This window comes from Anthonomus grandis, chromosome 11 (genome assembly GCF_022605725.1).
Source record: "Anthonomus grandis grandis chromosome 11, icAntGran1.3, whole genome shotgun sequence".
Lineage (NCBI taxonomy): Eukaryota > Metazoa > Arthropoda > Insecta > Coleoptera > Curculionidae > Anthonomus > Anthonomus grandis.
The window spans coordinates 14,920,999-14,938,066 of record NC_065556.1 but is presented as its reverse complement, the minus strand read 5'-3'; the positions used below and the strand labels follow the sequence as shown (position 1 = coordinate 14,938,066).

General features: G+C 30.2%; 1 protein-coding gene and 1 long non-coding RNA gene across 2 annotated transcripts in view; one reads left to right on the top strand and one right to left on the bottom strand.

The window, feature by feature from the left end:
• Positions 1 to 3,197: 3,197 nt before the first annotated feature.
• Positions 3,198 to 4,108, bottom strand: LOC126742214 (uncharacterized). The gene is made up of 2 exons (XR_007662506.1): positions 3,821 to 4,108; positions 3,198 to 3,761 (listed from the first exon to the last, which is right to left on the bottom strand). It is a non-coding gene; the product is annotated as an uncharacterized LOC126742214 (long non-coding RNA).
• A 4,259-nt stretch (positions 4,109 to 8,367) lies between these two features.
• The window catches only part of LOC126741901 (kinesin heavy chain), an 84,450-nt gene continuing 75,749 nt past the window's right edge, over positions 8,368 to 17,068 (top strand). Inside the window, exon 1 of the mRNA XM_050448363.1 lies at positions 8,368 to 8,708. Coding sequence (XP_050304320.1) covers positions 8,562 to 8,708 — 147 coding nt within the window. The 5' untranslated portion in view covers positions 8,368 to 8,561. The remainder of the gene's footprint in view (positions 8,709 to 17,068) is intronic.

The following is a 17,068-nucleotide window of genomic DNA, read 5'->3' as shown; positions in this document are numbered from 1 at the left end:
GCAGTTTTTCAAAAAATCGGGTATTTTGTAATACACCACCATCAGACACTCTGACATTTATATCGAAATCGTACATTAAAACACGATAGCTTGCATCAACTAACACTATGCTATGTTGACCCTTATAATATTAATAATAGGATCCGCTTCCGCTAGGGAAATGATACTCACATATTTCCCGTCAATTGCCCCAAAACAATGGGGAAACTTCCAGAGTTCCTTAATTCTCTGAGCAATTTTTCTCCAGTCCTATTCTAGGTGTGGAAACTAAAAATCAAATTTATATATTTTATGTTTGAATCGTTATTACGGTGAAACTTTTTTAAAAGTAGTTAGTTTCTCAAAATATGGGTTATTGTAGCAAATTTCCAATGTCACTAAATCCAATAAATTTTAATTTAGAACAAAGTAGATTGGGATCCACAGTATCAATAGTCTTAGAGAAGTCCAGAAATATCACGTTACAAGTTTGTTGCATCAATTACATCGTATCAATATTCAATCAGCAGAGAGTTGCTTAAAACAGGATACTTAAAGTGCTTTAACCCGATGCTCACTAACAATGCTATTATTATCTACTGTTTTTTTACCTGGAACTATTTTACTGACGCTTTTTTATGTTAAACCTATGGTTATTTATCATTATATTGATGAAACCTAGAAGTAGGTAGGTAGTTTTTTTTTCTCTCTTCTGAACTGCAGTCTATTTCCTTTCTTCGTGAATTTTGTTTTCCTTTATAATATAGACCTTTTAAAGTATTTAAAGTCAAAAAATTGAAGTTAAAGTTTATTTAAGTCACAAATCGAAAATGAGTATTAATAGTATCGCTTTGAAAACCAGTATCGATAGTATAGCTTCACTATGGTGGGATCAGAAAGAAGAGCATGTTTGGAGCAAAAGGCATCGGGAAATAGATACAAGCTAATAAAAGTAAATAAATAAGTTATTATTAAAATCTAAATCCTGAAAAATGATCACTATCTTCGGAGATATTAAATTTAAATAAATAAAATATAGGCCGTATAGCATTTCTAGATTAACTACTATTCAATAACAGCATATTAATTTGAATTGATGATTTAGCAATTTCGCCTGTAGCGTAGACTAAACATACAGAGTATTGCACCGCCAGACGGTACATAGGAAATCCCATGTAATTTTTAATAGGGTCAAATAATGTCACTCCTAACTATTTTAGAGCAATTTAAAAATGTATTAGAGTAATTTAGAAAGCACTAAAATCTCAAGACAATTTTAATTCTGTAGGTTTACCCGTTTAGAAGTTATTGGCAAAAATGTTGGTAAAAATTTTTACTTACAGGTATCGCTTAAGGTGAGCAACTTAGGTAAGGATAAACTGCCAAGTAAAGTTGTCAATATAAAATTATGGATTTAATTAAATTATTATTGAAAATTCGTACAATCGTACACATGCACCCAAATTATTATAATATAAACCATGAAATATTAAAAAAAAACTTGTTAACTTTAAGACTGTATTTTTATAAAAAATAATTTATTAAATCTAAAATATTAACTTAAAATCTCCGTAGGCCGCTAAGCAATAACCCAAACAGTTATAAAACTCTTTTCTATCAAGATACCTTGGTGCCCAATTTATCACTTGTGGCAGGACAATAACTTTCCCATTGAAAGCTTTTTTTAGATATTCCTGAATAGCAAGCGTAGTATGCGCCGAACAACCATCTATTTGATACCAAACTTCTTGATTTTCCCGGCAAGACCATTTAAACTCGGCAAAATTCGTTCCTCAAGTAGTTCTAAGTAATAATTTGCATTTAAATTTCGATTGAGAAAGAATGGTCCTAAAATGGGATTATTGAAAATCCCTACCTAAACATTAACTTTCTGTAGATACTGGGTTCATGTTGTTACGTATCTATGCTGATCTTTATCTCAATACCGGTAATTCTTTTAGGTTCATTGTTTAAAATAAAAGTGCATTCATCTGTGAAGCAAATATTTCTTATAAAATCCAATGTTTGCTCTTTCCATCATAACCAAACAGAACTCCTGCCGCCATAATTCATCTCCATCTCATAGCTGAATTTTTTATTGTAGAATTTTAATGCAGTGAACTTATTATGACAAATTATTTGATGTTCATCACCAGTCAAGGTAATATATTTTATCTGGCATAACTGTGAATACGAGGCAATAAGAAAAGATTAATTTTGGTTAAGATTTTTGGCTGTTACTCGTAAATGAACAAACCAAAAATAAATAAAGTTATTTTGTTGGTTGCAGATTTTGGTGTTCTTTAAATGATTCTTATACATTTGTTCTCTAAAATAATTAGGGGAGTCAATATTTGACCCCATTAAAAATTACATGGGATTTCTTATGTTCCGCCTGGCGGTACAATACCCTGTAGATATATGGCGTTGCGTAAAACGGGAAAGTAAATGGGATAGTGTCGCGTTTTACCCACCTCCCAGGTATCCCATTTTACTCAACTACACATGTTTAAAGTTTTTTTCCAAATTTTCACAACAAAGGAAAATTGTGCAATATCTCTCAAAATGCATCCAAAGACCTACAGAATCATAAAAAATCCTCACTCTTATTTAATTTCCGACTTTAATCCAAAAAAATCGTAACTGATTACTAACAAAACAAAATACCGTAACCTTGCTTTTTCGAATTTCCGTTTATCACTCATCGCAATAATCTTAGAACATTGAAAGGGCATCTTATAGCAATAAATCAATAATATTATCAACAATAATAGTAGAGTTTTGTCCATGGTTTTGTTTTTTTTGTTGTTTTGGCGAAAAAAGGCATAATATAAAAAAAAAGACATCTATATATAGTTATGTTTTTTTAATATAGACATTGCGTAGATAGATGAAATTACTAATTTTTATCGCCTTTAAAGAATTATAGTTATCTATGTATAAAGTTATTTTGTCTTTCCCTAAAATTTGCTTAATTTTTTCTTGTTTTACTTTAATGCAACTTACAATAATTTATATAGTAATTGGCACCACATTTTAATTTATTTATGTTTTACCTATCTATTATTAATTTATAATACCTTAGAAACGGAATATGTTATGGTAGCAATAATACCTGCTATCACACCTAGGGCATTATAAGCGGGCATTATGATAATGCCCGGAAATTTTATTGCTTATCCAATTTTATTTCTCTCATAATAAAGAATAAACATCCATTTTATACAAAAATAATTTTAATGGACAATTTACAAACTATACAAAATAGCGTTAGTGCTGCCACCTCTACCATCACAAAAAACACCGACCATTCTATAGTGGGATCAGCTACATTTTCCGGGACATTTCAAAATTGTAATTTTTATTTTGGAAATAAAGTTTTTTATTAAATTTAAAGCGCCTAAATCTTCTTCAATGATAGTAAAACTTTTTTAAGTTGAAGTTTTAGTTTCTGGTACCTTTATAACCAAGACCGTTTCTCTATCTTCAATATCATCAATGGTCATTTTGACCAACTCATCTCGTCTTAAACCTCCAAAAACACCCATTATCAATATGACTTTGTGTACCAAGTAGATATCATCAGGAGACTTCTTAAAAAACTTTATTATTTGTTCTCCTTCCAAAACTTTGGACTTCTTCGGGACATATCCTTTCGACTTAACTTTTAAAAAAGATATGAGACGATCGTATTGCGAGATGTCTATATTTTTATAGACCATTAACGTAGACCTTAGGGTAAAATACTTGGTCCAGAGAGAGTTCGGACTGTATTTTTCCGACTAAAAATATTAAAATTTGTTAAACATATGTACCTATTAAAATAAAATCAATAACTTACCAGTTCCTGAAAATATGCCATTAGAACGGTTTCGGTCATTTGAACAATTGCGTTGGCATCTTTCCAAATACCAAATATGCCATACTCCCGATCATACTGTTGCCTTGATTTAACTGGCAAAAGATTTTCGGTCGCTTTTATGGCCTTTTCTCTTATATTTTGTGGAATTTCTTCCATTTTAAGCAAATATTTAAACAAAAAATGCCAACTGACTAACTGACAGAAACATCAAAGTCAAACTTAAATAATCACTGCAAGTCACTTGATAAATTTCTGTAGGTAGGTATGTACGTATACCTGTACAGGTAGACCCTATTTTTTAATTAATATTAAAATTATTTTTGTTCATAAGAATCAACTCGGGCCAAAGGCCGTCAGGCTACTATTTCCACCTTCCGGGCATTATCGTCCTTACAATGCCCTTGATACATAAATAGCTATACTGTAATTTTTTTTGCCTTTTTATTAAATGTCAAATATCTATTATAGATTGCATAATGACCATGCCCAAAGGAAACAATGGATTTCATTACTTACATGAGGGAGATGATATTATAAGAAGAACTTCTAATACTTATTGAATTAGGTATGTGCGTACTTTTTTACTAGGATTTCTGATGCACTGGTTAAAAATACAGCAGCCGATAATTCAGTTAATTTACAATTTTTTAATTTTAGTCAAGTTATTTAGCTTCCAAAACAGTATATAGTACAAGCAGTGAAGCTTATATAGACAAGTATGGATAATTAAAATAAAGTAATATTATTGATACACCAAATTTTGTATAATTACAGATCTGATCATTCATCATCAACAATAACTGCATCTGAGATTAATAATTCATCTACAATTCTACAGTAACAGTGGGGTCTAGTTCAACAATTACTATTTCTCATCCAAGCCATTTTAGTTAGTAATTTTTGTGGTTAGTATCAAGATCTTTTGAAACAAGCATATTTTTTTTATTAAAAACTTTTTATTTCATTTAAATTAGCCAAAAAGCAACAAAATTATGATCGTTTATTCGGTTTATAACAAGTGTCCAGAGAGTTAATTTTATTTAATTTTCGGGGGATTTTGTTTGTTTAAATTGCATTAGAAAGAAAAATAACAACTGCTACACATTCCCTGCCTCCGCTAAGGAAAAGGTAAAAATACACTCAAAATAGACATGAGAGACTCAAAAAATTATTGTTCAATTTTTTCTTTAAGTACAAATAAGAGTTTTATGCCATGTATGTATGGTAGTTCCTATTTAAAAGTGATACAGTATTTTATTGTGTTATGTTTGTTTAATTAAATGCAATTAATCATTAAAATGTATGATATTATAAAGATTCTTTATAATAACATACATTTTATTGATCAATTGGAATATACATAATACACTTTTTTTATTTTTTCTTTTCATTTTTGTTTTTAGACTTACGCTTGAAGAAAGATGTGTCAAGAAAGAAGAAAAAGATGTACAAACTATGTATTTGTACAAATTATGTAGCAACTTTATTTTTTTAATATTTAATCCCTAATTTATAAGTTTCATTACATATTTTATTTGACTTGTAAAAGTACTTGTTTGTATATTACTACTAATAAACTATGATTATAAATATAATATAAAACTATTATATCTAATCTAATCTAATGTACATAGTCTTTATTCTTAGGAAGCTTTGGTTTTTAGTATAAATTAATATGATATAATTGGTATTAGGTATTATATAGGTCAGTGTTAAATGTCTCAAAACTATTGTACAAGCTAAGTACCCATAATAAAAATCTTATAACCTGTAAAGAACCTGCAACTCCTTCACAATTTGAACATCTTTGTAGTTTTAACTCTTAGCTCTGTAGCAATACTGCCCCTTTGAAAAAGTCAGCACCATAGTATATAATTATTATGTGATATAAAATAAATGATGTAAAACTGAGTTTTGCTCAATACAAATTTTTAATCAAAATTTGTGTTAAAACATGATTTATTAAGAAATCTATAATATTAATAAAATATTTAATTTCCATAAAAATGTTTCTTATAAGTTTATTTTAATTTAACCTTCCTCTAATGCAGTCAGTTAAACAAGCACATAAATAGCTTATAAATGGTAATATTAATTATACTTAAACTCTATAATAATTAATAAATATTTATCATGTAAATATTTGTTGACGACGTCACTGGTAGAGAGTGTTTGTATTGGTGGCATCAACAATGCGATCGAGCGGCGTTGCGATGCCATTACCGTTTTCTCTAATATACTATTTATTTAACGTTGTAAAATGACTTCGATATAGAGTACCTTATCATATTTTATTTTAAAAAATGCTTGATTGATCCATTTCTATATAAGCATTTGGCATCATTGCATCAGAGATATTGCAAGCAAACAAACCTGCCCATAGTTCCACGGCATGCTACTTCTAACCTTTCAATGTTCTAAGGCAACAATAAAATTAATTAGAATCTCCAGTTACTACATTCAGACAAATGTTATTTTTAGCGATTAACACCGTCATTCGACTAGTGGCGCTGCTTGTTTTGAGAAAACAACCGGTATCCTCTTTTACCCGACTATCCTGTTTTGAGCAACCCTCCCCTATATGCTTTGCTAAAAGTTTATTATCCTCTAAAATACAGGGTGTTTCAGAACTATGGGATCAAACTTCTGGGGGTTGTTCAGTGCAACACAAGAATCCATTTGAGTATAGGAACCCATGTCCGGAAATGCGTCACTATGCCACTATGGCCCTAAGACGAGTTAAAATTTATAAACAACATTAATTACCTAAATAGGATCTGCCGCATTTATTTTTACCTTTTGTACATGATACCATAACAACAATCGTTTAAAATCAACGCTTACCAATGTCAATTCTCAATGTTATGTTTAAACATTTTATAGCTTACAATTTTTAAACATTTATTGCTAATGAAAAACTTTACCAATCAAGAATTGGCGGATATGCATTTGGCATACGGAGCAACAAACTGCAATGCACGAGCAGCATCGCAGTTGTATTATGAACGTTATCCCGAACGAGAGCATCCTGGATACAAAAAGTTTATTGCGGTTCATCGGCGGCTCGCTGAGACAGGCATGTTAAAGATCAAGATGCATGATACTGGTGTTGCTCGAACCGTAAGAACGCTCGAATTTGAAGAAGAGGTGCTTCAGCGAGTTGCCGATGAACCATCAAATAGCACACGTGACGTCGCTAAGAATATGAATACGAGTAACGCTTTTGTCTGGCGGGTACTACACGAGCAACAACTCCATCCTTACCACTTCCAGAAAGTTCAAGGTATGACTGCAGCCGATTATCATCCTAGAGTTCAATTTTGTCGATGGCTTCTGGATCACATCATTGCACAACCAAATTTTTTACGATATGTTTTGTGGACCGATGAAGCCTCTTTCACAAGAGACGGTATTTTTAATAGTAGGAATAGCCATGTTTGGGACGAAGAAAATCCTTATGCAATTTTTCCAAGAAAACATCAGAATCGTTGGTCTGTCAACGTATGGGCAGGCATATTGTTGATGATTATTTAATTGGGACATACCTTCTACCGGAACGGTTAACAGGACCTATTTATCTGCGTTTCTTGGAGGAAGTTCTCCCAGACTCCTTGAAAATGTTCTACAACGGTTTCAGCATGATGAAGCGCCGGCTCACTTTGCTGTACAAGTACGCGAGTATTTGGCTCAGCGGTTTGGGCACCGTTAAATTGCCAGAGGTGGAGCAGTTTCTTGGCCTCCTAGGTCACCCGATTTAACGTCGCTCGATTTTTTCTTGTGGGGACATGTATAGTCTTTAGTCTACGAAACTCCAGTAGAATCAGAGCTAGACTTAATTGGACGAATAACAGCAGCATTTGAAATCTTTCAAAACGAAGATCAAATTTTTAGTGTAGTCCGCCGAAATCATGTGCGGCGTTTAAATCGGTGTATTGAGGTTGGAGGAAGACATTTTGAACAATTGTTGTGATGGTATCATATACAAAAGGTAAAAATAAATGCATCAGATCCTATTTAGGTAATTAATATATTTTCTAAATTTAAACGCGTCTTAGGGCCGTAGTGGCGTAGTGACACATTTCCGGACATGGGTTTTTTATACTCAAATGGATTCTACTGTTGCACTGAACAACCCCTAGAAGTTTGATCCCATAGTTCTGAAATACCCTGTATATTTTTGCAAATGGATCCGTATATTAAATAATTCCATGGAAAAACTTCATGGAAATTCGTCACCATTCTTTTTGCTTATCGTTGCTATTATAATTGCTAAAAAGACCAATGGCTCTCGGCGGCAGTTTCACGGAATGTCTATTTCTTTTCTAGAATTCGGAAACGGAATACCGAAAACGTTTGCGCCCAGCCTAAGTATTCAACCATTGAAAAACGGTCAAGAGAACCTCACCAGGGGGCACTATATATAGAAAATATTTTCTTAAGTTGCCAATAGATGACGCCAGGATACAGTTCAATGCGGTGACATTTCGATTTTTTCCCAAATTTCCTGATTCCGTCATCGAGCAAAAGAGAACCGAATAGACGTCAGACGAGCAGCGAGGCACGTTAGGCACGTCCAAAATGGCTGGCTGCTCGGTATAGACGGAACTGTCAGTGTTCGTAGGAAAAATACAGAGAAAAAGCATTAAACAAATGTCTACCACATTAATCTAGTAATAGTTTTAAGTTATTTATTTTGCGCTGAGTGCTTAAGTTTAGGAAAATGTCCGCGGAACGCGAAATACCGGCTGAGGACAGTATAAAAGTCGTGTGTCGGTTTCGGCCCTTAAACGATTCCGAAGAAAAGGCAGGCTCTAAATTCGTAGTTAAATTCCCATCTGGCGGAGAGGAAAACTGTATCTCTATCGGGGTAAGTCTCTATTTTGTTATTTCGCAACCCTTTGTTATTTTTTTTCGATTTTGTCATACCCCATATAGTTCGTTCATATCTACTGCAGGATCTGCAAAGGTCACGTCTATTTTGGGAATGATTTTATTAATAAAAAACTATCAGATTTCAACAATTTTAAAAATACTAGTTATTTAGGCACTTGTCTTCAATAAATTTACAGCAAATTCTGGGAAATAATTATATTTTCTAAAACAAATTGCTCATGTTTCTTGAGAGGGAGTATATCTGAAGCAGCGTTGTCAAACGTACATATTTTTATTTAAATAGGGAATAAATATAAACAAAAATTGAAAATAATTATACTGTTATCAGCAGTAAATTTTTGTGAAATTTGTGTGAATTTCCTTTGGATGTAATTTAAATCCTTAACAAATACCTATGACCAAGATTATATTATTACATAGCTATCAATTTTTTAAATCTTTTCTAAACTGTACAACCAAAACTTTAGGCTGTGTGGTAAATAAAGATTTTTGTTAAGCCCCACTTAAATGCCAAAAACATAATTATCAATTATACATAATATAATACTAAACCATACTTTACTGAAACAATTGCACATCAAACCAAATCAAAATGCATTATTGCTTGTACCTAAATGTATTTAATTATCTGAATTATTTTCAAATTTTTCAATTCCCAAATCCAGAAAGCAACTTTCATGATCTTTGCTTTTCAAATATAAAAAATGCCTCATCTGGTGTAGTGAATCTTGATTTGTTACCGGTAATTGACAAACTACACATTCCTTATGTTAGTGTAAGTGTTTATTTATTTATTTCACAAGTGGCATATGTTTCATCTAAAATTCTAAGAGCACAACAAATGAAAAAAAAAATACAAGCTAATATTTATAAGTTTAGAAATGGATCAACTTAAAATATAAAATTTAAAAAAAGTACATATAGATTAAAATGCTTAACACGTTGACTGCCGGGTGTATATCAGAACTTGGGTCAGGTGCGCCGGGAGTGTTTTATTAATTTTGTTTTCTAATAAGTAGATTTTAGATCTAAATATAGTAGCAAGAGACACTTTTTTTTTGTATTTGACCTTGCTTAGAAGCATGTATAATATGTATACACGTGGCGCAGTATTATTTTGTATCAATCTGCGCCGTGTGTGTAAATACTATACACAACTGCTAAAATTTATACATATGCCTGTCCAGGTAAACCACCAATATGTGTTGAATGTTTTTTTGTAATTCATAAAGCCAAATTAAAGTAATAAAGGGGTTTTCCATATTTTTATCAATTATGCCACTTTTTCCACTATGTTTTAAATATTTGGTGTATTTTTCCATTAGTTTAGAAGTAATTTTTAGTTATCACCTTCTATTTTTTTTAATAAAACGTTTTCCAATTTACTTTATGTTACATTTCCTAACCTAAAATGCGGTATTTTCTTACTAAAAAACAAAGAAAATCCTATCCAACTTAGACCCGCATTATTGGGCACTTTTTTGCAATACCAAAGGTATATTTATATTAAAATTATTTCTGAGTAGATAGTTGTGAGGCATATCTTCTACTAGCACAAAAGAATTAAATTTTTTTTAATGTACAGGTAACATTGCAGAATATAAATAGAAATAACTGTGAGCAAAAATAAAAAGTTGCCAACAGGATTCCCTTGAGTCTTTAAAAAGCATTGTCTGTTGATTTTTCTTTGTGCAATTAGCATTTCATTTATTCTTGTGCAATTACCCCAGGATACTATGGCACAATTTAACAATGAATAAACATCAGCATAATAATGAGACAACAATTTTTTTGTCAGCAACACTTCTCAGTTATTGAATAATTTTTTTGCCTCAATTGATTGGTCTTTTATTAGTACTGCATTTGATATTAACATTACAATTGATTGAAGATTTGATGATTGCACAGTGTTTTAACTTATATTTTGTAAACAGTATAAGAACTATAGTCTGTGAAGTCTTTATAAGTCTTCTGAGGCCTGATTTTCTGATGCAAAACATGCCAAAGTTAGATTGTTCTTCTGGTAGTTTTGAACCTGTTCATATTGATTTTTTGAACAAGACAGTTTCAGGTATGAGGAGGGGTTCAGGTGATTAAAATGGCGTAGACTTAAAAACATTTAAACTAGCTTATGAATTAAGTGGAATTAACTTTTTAAGAATGTCTTTATCACAAGGGATTCCTAGTACCTGGGAGTATTCAAGTGTTAAAAAGGTTACCCATTGTACCAAGACGACCAGCATTGTGTTCTGAACATATACCAACAAATGCATTACCAATTCATGAAAAAGCTTTGTAATTTGTACTTAAAGATCGATTATTCAGTTTTCTTGATAAACACAATATCATAATAAGGGAACAGTTAGGATATAGGCAAAAACATTCATGTCAAATGGCTTTGCAATTTTTAATATCATCCTGGAAATCATAAATTAACAGGAAAAAAGTTGTTGGAATTATTTTTATAGATTTTAGTAGAGCCTTTGAGACCACAAGTATTAATCTTTTTATATTAAACATAGCTAAAAATGATCTGAAAAAAAATTTCAAGAAGAATGCAATGTCTGATTACATAAAATTTGAGCAAGGAGTTTATTTATTTATTCTTGTTAGTTCTTCAGGTGTCTGTATTAGACTCCATTTTATTTTTGTTATGAATTATATAATTCTTCATGTTAAAAATTGTAAAATCAAAATCTTTTCAGATAATACTTTGTGCTTTGGGTGAAATTACTAAATGTATAAATGAAGATTTAAAAAACATAAATATATGGCTGATTGACAATGATTAAACACTGAACGCAAATAAAACAACATTATAATCTAATATATCGTTAAATCTTCATTAAATGAACTAAACAAAAATGAGTCAAAAATCACCATGAATTAATTGCTAATCAAACATGTTGAGTCTTTTAACTATTTAGAAGTAATGCTAAATACTGATCTAAATGTGTCTTTGCACTGTAAATATGTGAAACAAAGAATAGCAAAAAAAGAAACACATTTTTATGGTTATTCAACAAAGGGTGATTATTTACCAGACTTCACAATCCACAAATCAATAATTGCCCCTCATTTCAACTATGGTGAAACTTTTAGTTTTCCAAACTTTGACCAATGTGAGACACTGAAAAAATTGCAAAAGCCTTGTATGAGAGCTATACTACCTTGCAATAGGAGAACAACTCTAAGAACTATGCTGCATACTCCCAATTTAATGAATGTACACCAAAGAACAACATGTAGTACCTATGCTCTATTTTATTTTTAAATTAAAAAATAATATGTTGCCTTCTTATTTCATAAATTAAGTTTTATATGTACATGATATTCATGGAAATCTATAGGTCATTTTTACATTACAAATTTAAATAGTGATGATGTGTTTAGTGTAGGCTGGAAATTGTTCCAAGCACTTCAAGACATTTAAAGGAGCAGAGTTCTTTAAAAACTTTCAAATCTTTGTATGAACTTTAGGGTTATTTGTAACCCAATTATAAAAGTTTATTTTGGTAATAAAGTGTTGGATATTAGAGATTGGTGCAATGTGTTAAGTGAGCAATGTTACAAGGAATACATACTGAAGGTAATTTATTGGTCAACCTTAAAGTTATTCTGCGTGTTAGTAGTGTTAGAATGGGTAATGTTATTTCCTATACATATGTACTTTGGTCTCACAACAGGTAAAGAGGGGAGCAATACAGTTAAATTGGCTCTAGTGTTTACTCTAATATGTCATATTAAATTCCTGATTATTATGTCTTAAAAGCAACCTAATGTAATCTCAATTAGTATCTATTTAGTGGATGTGTTCAGTGAAATCCTTAATTTAAAATGCAACCTCTGTTGGTCCTGACAGTGTATATGCATTGCTACTTAATGACTGCATTTGTACTCTAGCTAAACCAGTGTTTAATTTGTCATTGAAGATGGGCATTTCTTGCTTCTTTTCGGAAGACCTTGTATAATATTATGATACCCATATTTGAAGCTGGTGATGTCATCAATTACCAAAGAGTTTGTATACAGTCAACTGTACCCAAATTTTGATTCATTTTTTATTTCTTGAATTTTTATGCAAACAGTCTTTTGGGTGCTTTTGCAAAATAGTTTGCCAGTTGATGGTGTGTAGACAGGAAGTGTTTGATAGGGTGAATTTTGCATTTATGATTGTGAAGTTTGCACAGTTGGGTTTTGGCTTAAATATAATTTCTTGGCTGTAGAAATTTTGCTGTGTAAAACTAAAAAATTTTTCTTTAAATTTTTTCCTGTACCATTTGAACACCAGGGATCTCATTTGGGTCCATTGGTCTTTAACCCGTTTATGATATTTATAAAAGATTAATGTCTTTTGTTATTTGCTGAAGAACTTAAATTGTTTTTAGCTATTAAATCCATTTGTCAATATCAGTTATTGCAGAGAGGCTTGTCCAGTTTTTGTGAATGATATAATCAAGACGGTTTAGAATTGAATGTATTAAAGTGTAGTTTCCATACAAGAGTACAAGATAAGTTCTTAAGAAATTTGTCCTTAAGACTTAAAGCTCTTAAAATTAATGGGCATACTAACTATAAATAAATTTTATCTATATTATTGATGGAAACACTCAAATTAAGATGACTACTGATTTATGTTTTATTTTTAAATTACTGAGTGGACTACAACTATTGATTGTAATTATTTATTGGGTAGTACTTAACTTTTAAGCAAGTTTTATGTTGACTTCTGGAGAAATACTTACAATCAGCATAGTACAATTACTAGAATGCTGTGTTCTTTTGATTTGTATGAATTGGACCTACATGTTTCCAACTGTACATTTAAAAGTTCTCTCAAACATATCAATTTTTAATATTATATTTTACTACTTGAGTGCTATTATTTTTATTTTTTAATTTTAATATTTAAATTTATTTCAGGTTTTTTTTGTAAATTGGTTGATACTGTTTATAGAGATAAACAAATAAATAAATAAATGAATAATAATTAGTTTACAAAATTTTAATGCAAGAGATGTGCTTGTTTATTATTCCATAATTGCTTTGGATGAACCTAAAAATATTTCTTGTACCAGAGATACAACAGGGTTTCATCTTAATTGAATTTGTTAAAAGGTACACCAATTTATAAGGATGGATGTTCTAAAAACCCATCTAACTTAAGATCAAGGATCTTGTATTTTTTAAAAATTAAAGTACTTAGTAACAGTTGGGCATCCAACAGAACTTGGGTACAAATAATGTCATGTACAAATTTCTACAGGTATGTCAAGTTGAAATTAAAAATATTATTTTGTATTAATGAAAAAGTTATACATTAAAATACCATCAATAAATTAATAGCATCATTGCATAGCATAAAAAAAATCAATCACTTAGAATAGACAAATACAATTCAATCTGAAAAAATAAATATATAAAAAAGAAACTAACAAAATAAAGGAGGGAGTGTAGTGCATTAATAAAATTTAAAAAGATAAACAGAACATCAATACTGTAAAGACCCACAGAGCATATGTACCAAATGGTAAAAAATTTGAAATTTAAAATTATCAGAGGAAACTTTTAGAACAAAAACAGCCAAAGTATTAAAACTTAGCAAGATAATTAAGAAACTTGAACTACTAGAATCTGATTTAGTTTTTTAAGCAATTATTTTTTCATTATATTAAATAAATTAAACATTAAATAAATTATTATTTTAATAACATACTGCTTTTCTTTTTTCTCAGACTTACTTTGCAGTAAGTCTGAATCACCAACAACTCTTTACAGTTGACAGTTGAAAATTGTTTGGTCTAATCCACATTTTTATCCATAAATTCCCAAAAATTGTGTGTATTCTCACAGAGTTTGTGTCCAATCATTCAAGGTAATGGTCCCTTGGATGTATGTATTTTTTTGCTTGGTTTTTCTTATCAGCCTCTAGGGATTTAAGTTTAATTTTTGTTGAGTAGTTTTGTACATTCAGCTGTTAGTCTTTCTGACAAGATTTTAAGAATATTGACAATGCTGTTTCAACTATTAGTAGGTTGGTATCATCTGTGTAATTGAAAAGGGAGTGGATTTAATACTTTACTTGCAATATTGTTAATATAAAAGATAAAGAGTAAGGGATATTGGAAAAAAGATACATTTCCTGGTATCAATAAAGCAGTAAACATCAATAAAGAAGTAAACAGTGTATTTAATTAACCAACAAGATAATAAATACTAAATGGTTTTTTTTCCTACTGCCCAGCTGGCTTATTTGTAATAAGTGTAATGTGATCAAAACAAAAATGTTTGTTTTGATGTTCATTTTAATTAGCTTTAGTTATACAGTATCTGGTGAAATGTTATTAATTATTTTCCCAACATTGATTAAAGCCCTCTCTCTATCAGGAGTATTGATTTTAGCCAAGGATTACTATTTTGAATTTTCAATGATTCATTTCAATAAAGGTTATGTGATTACTTGACAATAAAATGGCATCTGTCTTTTCTGTTTCCTTGATTTATTCTATATTATAAAATTTGTATATTTATTTTTTACACTAACTAGGTACCATTTGTACCAATGTTTTGTTTTAATTTTTTGTTCCTTTTATTCATACTGCACATCACATTTCCTTTCGTAATAAGTTCATAATCTACAGGATGTCACAGAGATAATTTATTTCATAGCCCTTTTAATTCTTAACATAATACCAGATGGGGCTTGTTGTCTTATTGACCAACTTAAATTGTTAATATTGATAGCGAATATTATTAATTTCATTGGTTGGTATAAGATGGTACACATTATCCTTGCACCTAATCTGAATAAAAGAGGCAGTAACATAAATAGTTTTGCATAGGCTTTATTTATCTTATGAAATGTAAGAGACATAATTATGTAAAATTTGTTTTCACTAAAAACCTTCTCAAAGCCTTTGTATTTATACAGTTAATAAAAGCCTAAAGCTTTATAGACTGAAGAAAGCAAATTGCACTATGAAAGTGCCTTTGAACTTAATCCTATACCCTAAAAGATCTCAACTTGTTTTAAAAGGTAAAACAAAAGTATGTGGTCTTTAAACAAAGCACAGCAGACTAAAGGCTAGTTTTTCTGTGTAGTAGCTCATATGGTATATGCGGTAATTAGCATAAAAGGATTGATGCAAATATGTTTACAGTATAATGTTAACTATGTTTAAACAGCCTGTCTGCATTTCTTTTATTGGCTCAGCTCTATGTCAGGTCTTTCAGATGTTTCTGTTTCACTTTTTTTTGTTTTCAGTTTTAGATGTTTTTGTTTCTGCTTCTCTAAAAATGCAATTGTTGTTTAAATCTGCAGTTTTTACCAGAGTGGTTACTAGAAATACTAAAAAACCTACTCTTCCATATATGTGAATTATTATCAATAAAAATAATCTTAGTACTTTTCCTAGCCATCTCATTTTAATACATTATCTTGTTATTGACTTTATATAAGGGGTATTAAGAGTGCTATTTTTATTTGAAGAAGCACATTTTTTTATTATTTTAAAGTGGCATATGCTCTAAATTTTAGTTTAGTTAATTTTTGTGTCATAAAATTTTATATTCAATAATAAATATTATTTTTAGCTTTTTCCTTTCGAATATGCTGACTTTTACTAATAATAATAAGAAATGTTTTTAATTTGCAAATATATAATCCATAAAATAATAATAAATAAAATACAAAACTGTATATGCAAATAAAAGTCCTACAAAATCAGATTTCTGCAGTGCAGATTCTGGTCTTTAAAATTGTGACCTGAAAAAAAAAGAATATTTTATTAAAGGAAAATATGAGATTATGTTTTCGAATAATATTTAAAGCTAGCAGCATAAGTAATAACATGCATGTACTAAACCTACACAAGCTAAATACATAATCCACTACTAAAAATGATTTTAAAACAAAACATGCCAGGCATATTTATTATAATATTCTTTGCAATAATATCTAATAAACTTTGTAGTAATGTAAAAATATCTAAATTTCACTGTTGGCTATTAGAATTGACTTCATACTTTTACAAAAATTGCACTAGATAACATTAGAAGACTGAGACCTACAGCCAACCATACAGACCATTTAAATATTTCAGTTCTATGTATATAAATGGGTCTAGGTACATAAACATAGTTTCTCCTTAAATTTAAATGGTGTATGTCAGTTCGGAATGTTGTTTTCTCATAAAAATAACTGCCTAATAGATATATTAATTTAAGAGCAAAATATGCTTTCTTAATAATATCAGACATGTGGAACCTGAAAGGCAACTCAGTAATGGACAGACCCAAACTCTGGTATTTATCACCAACAGAAATTTTACCACC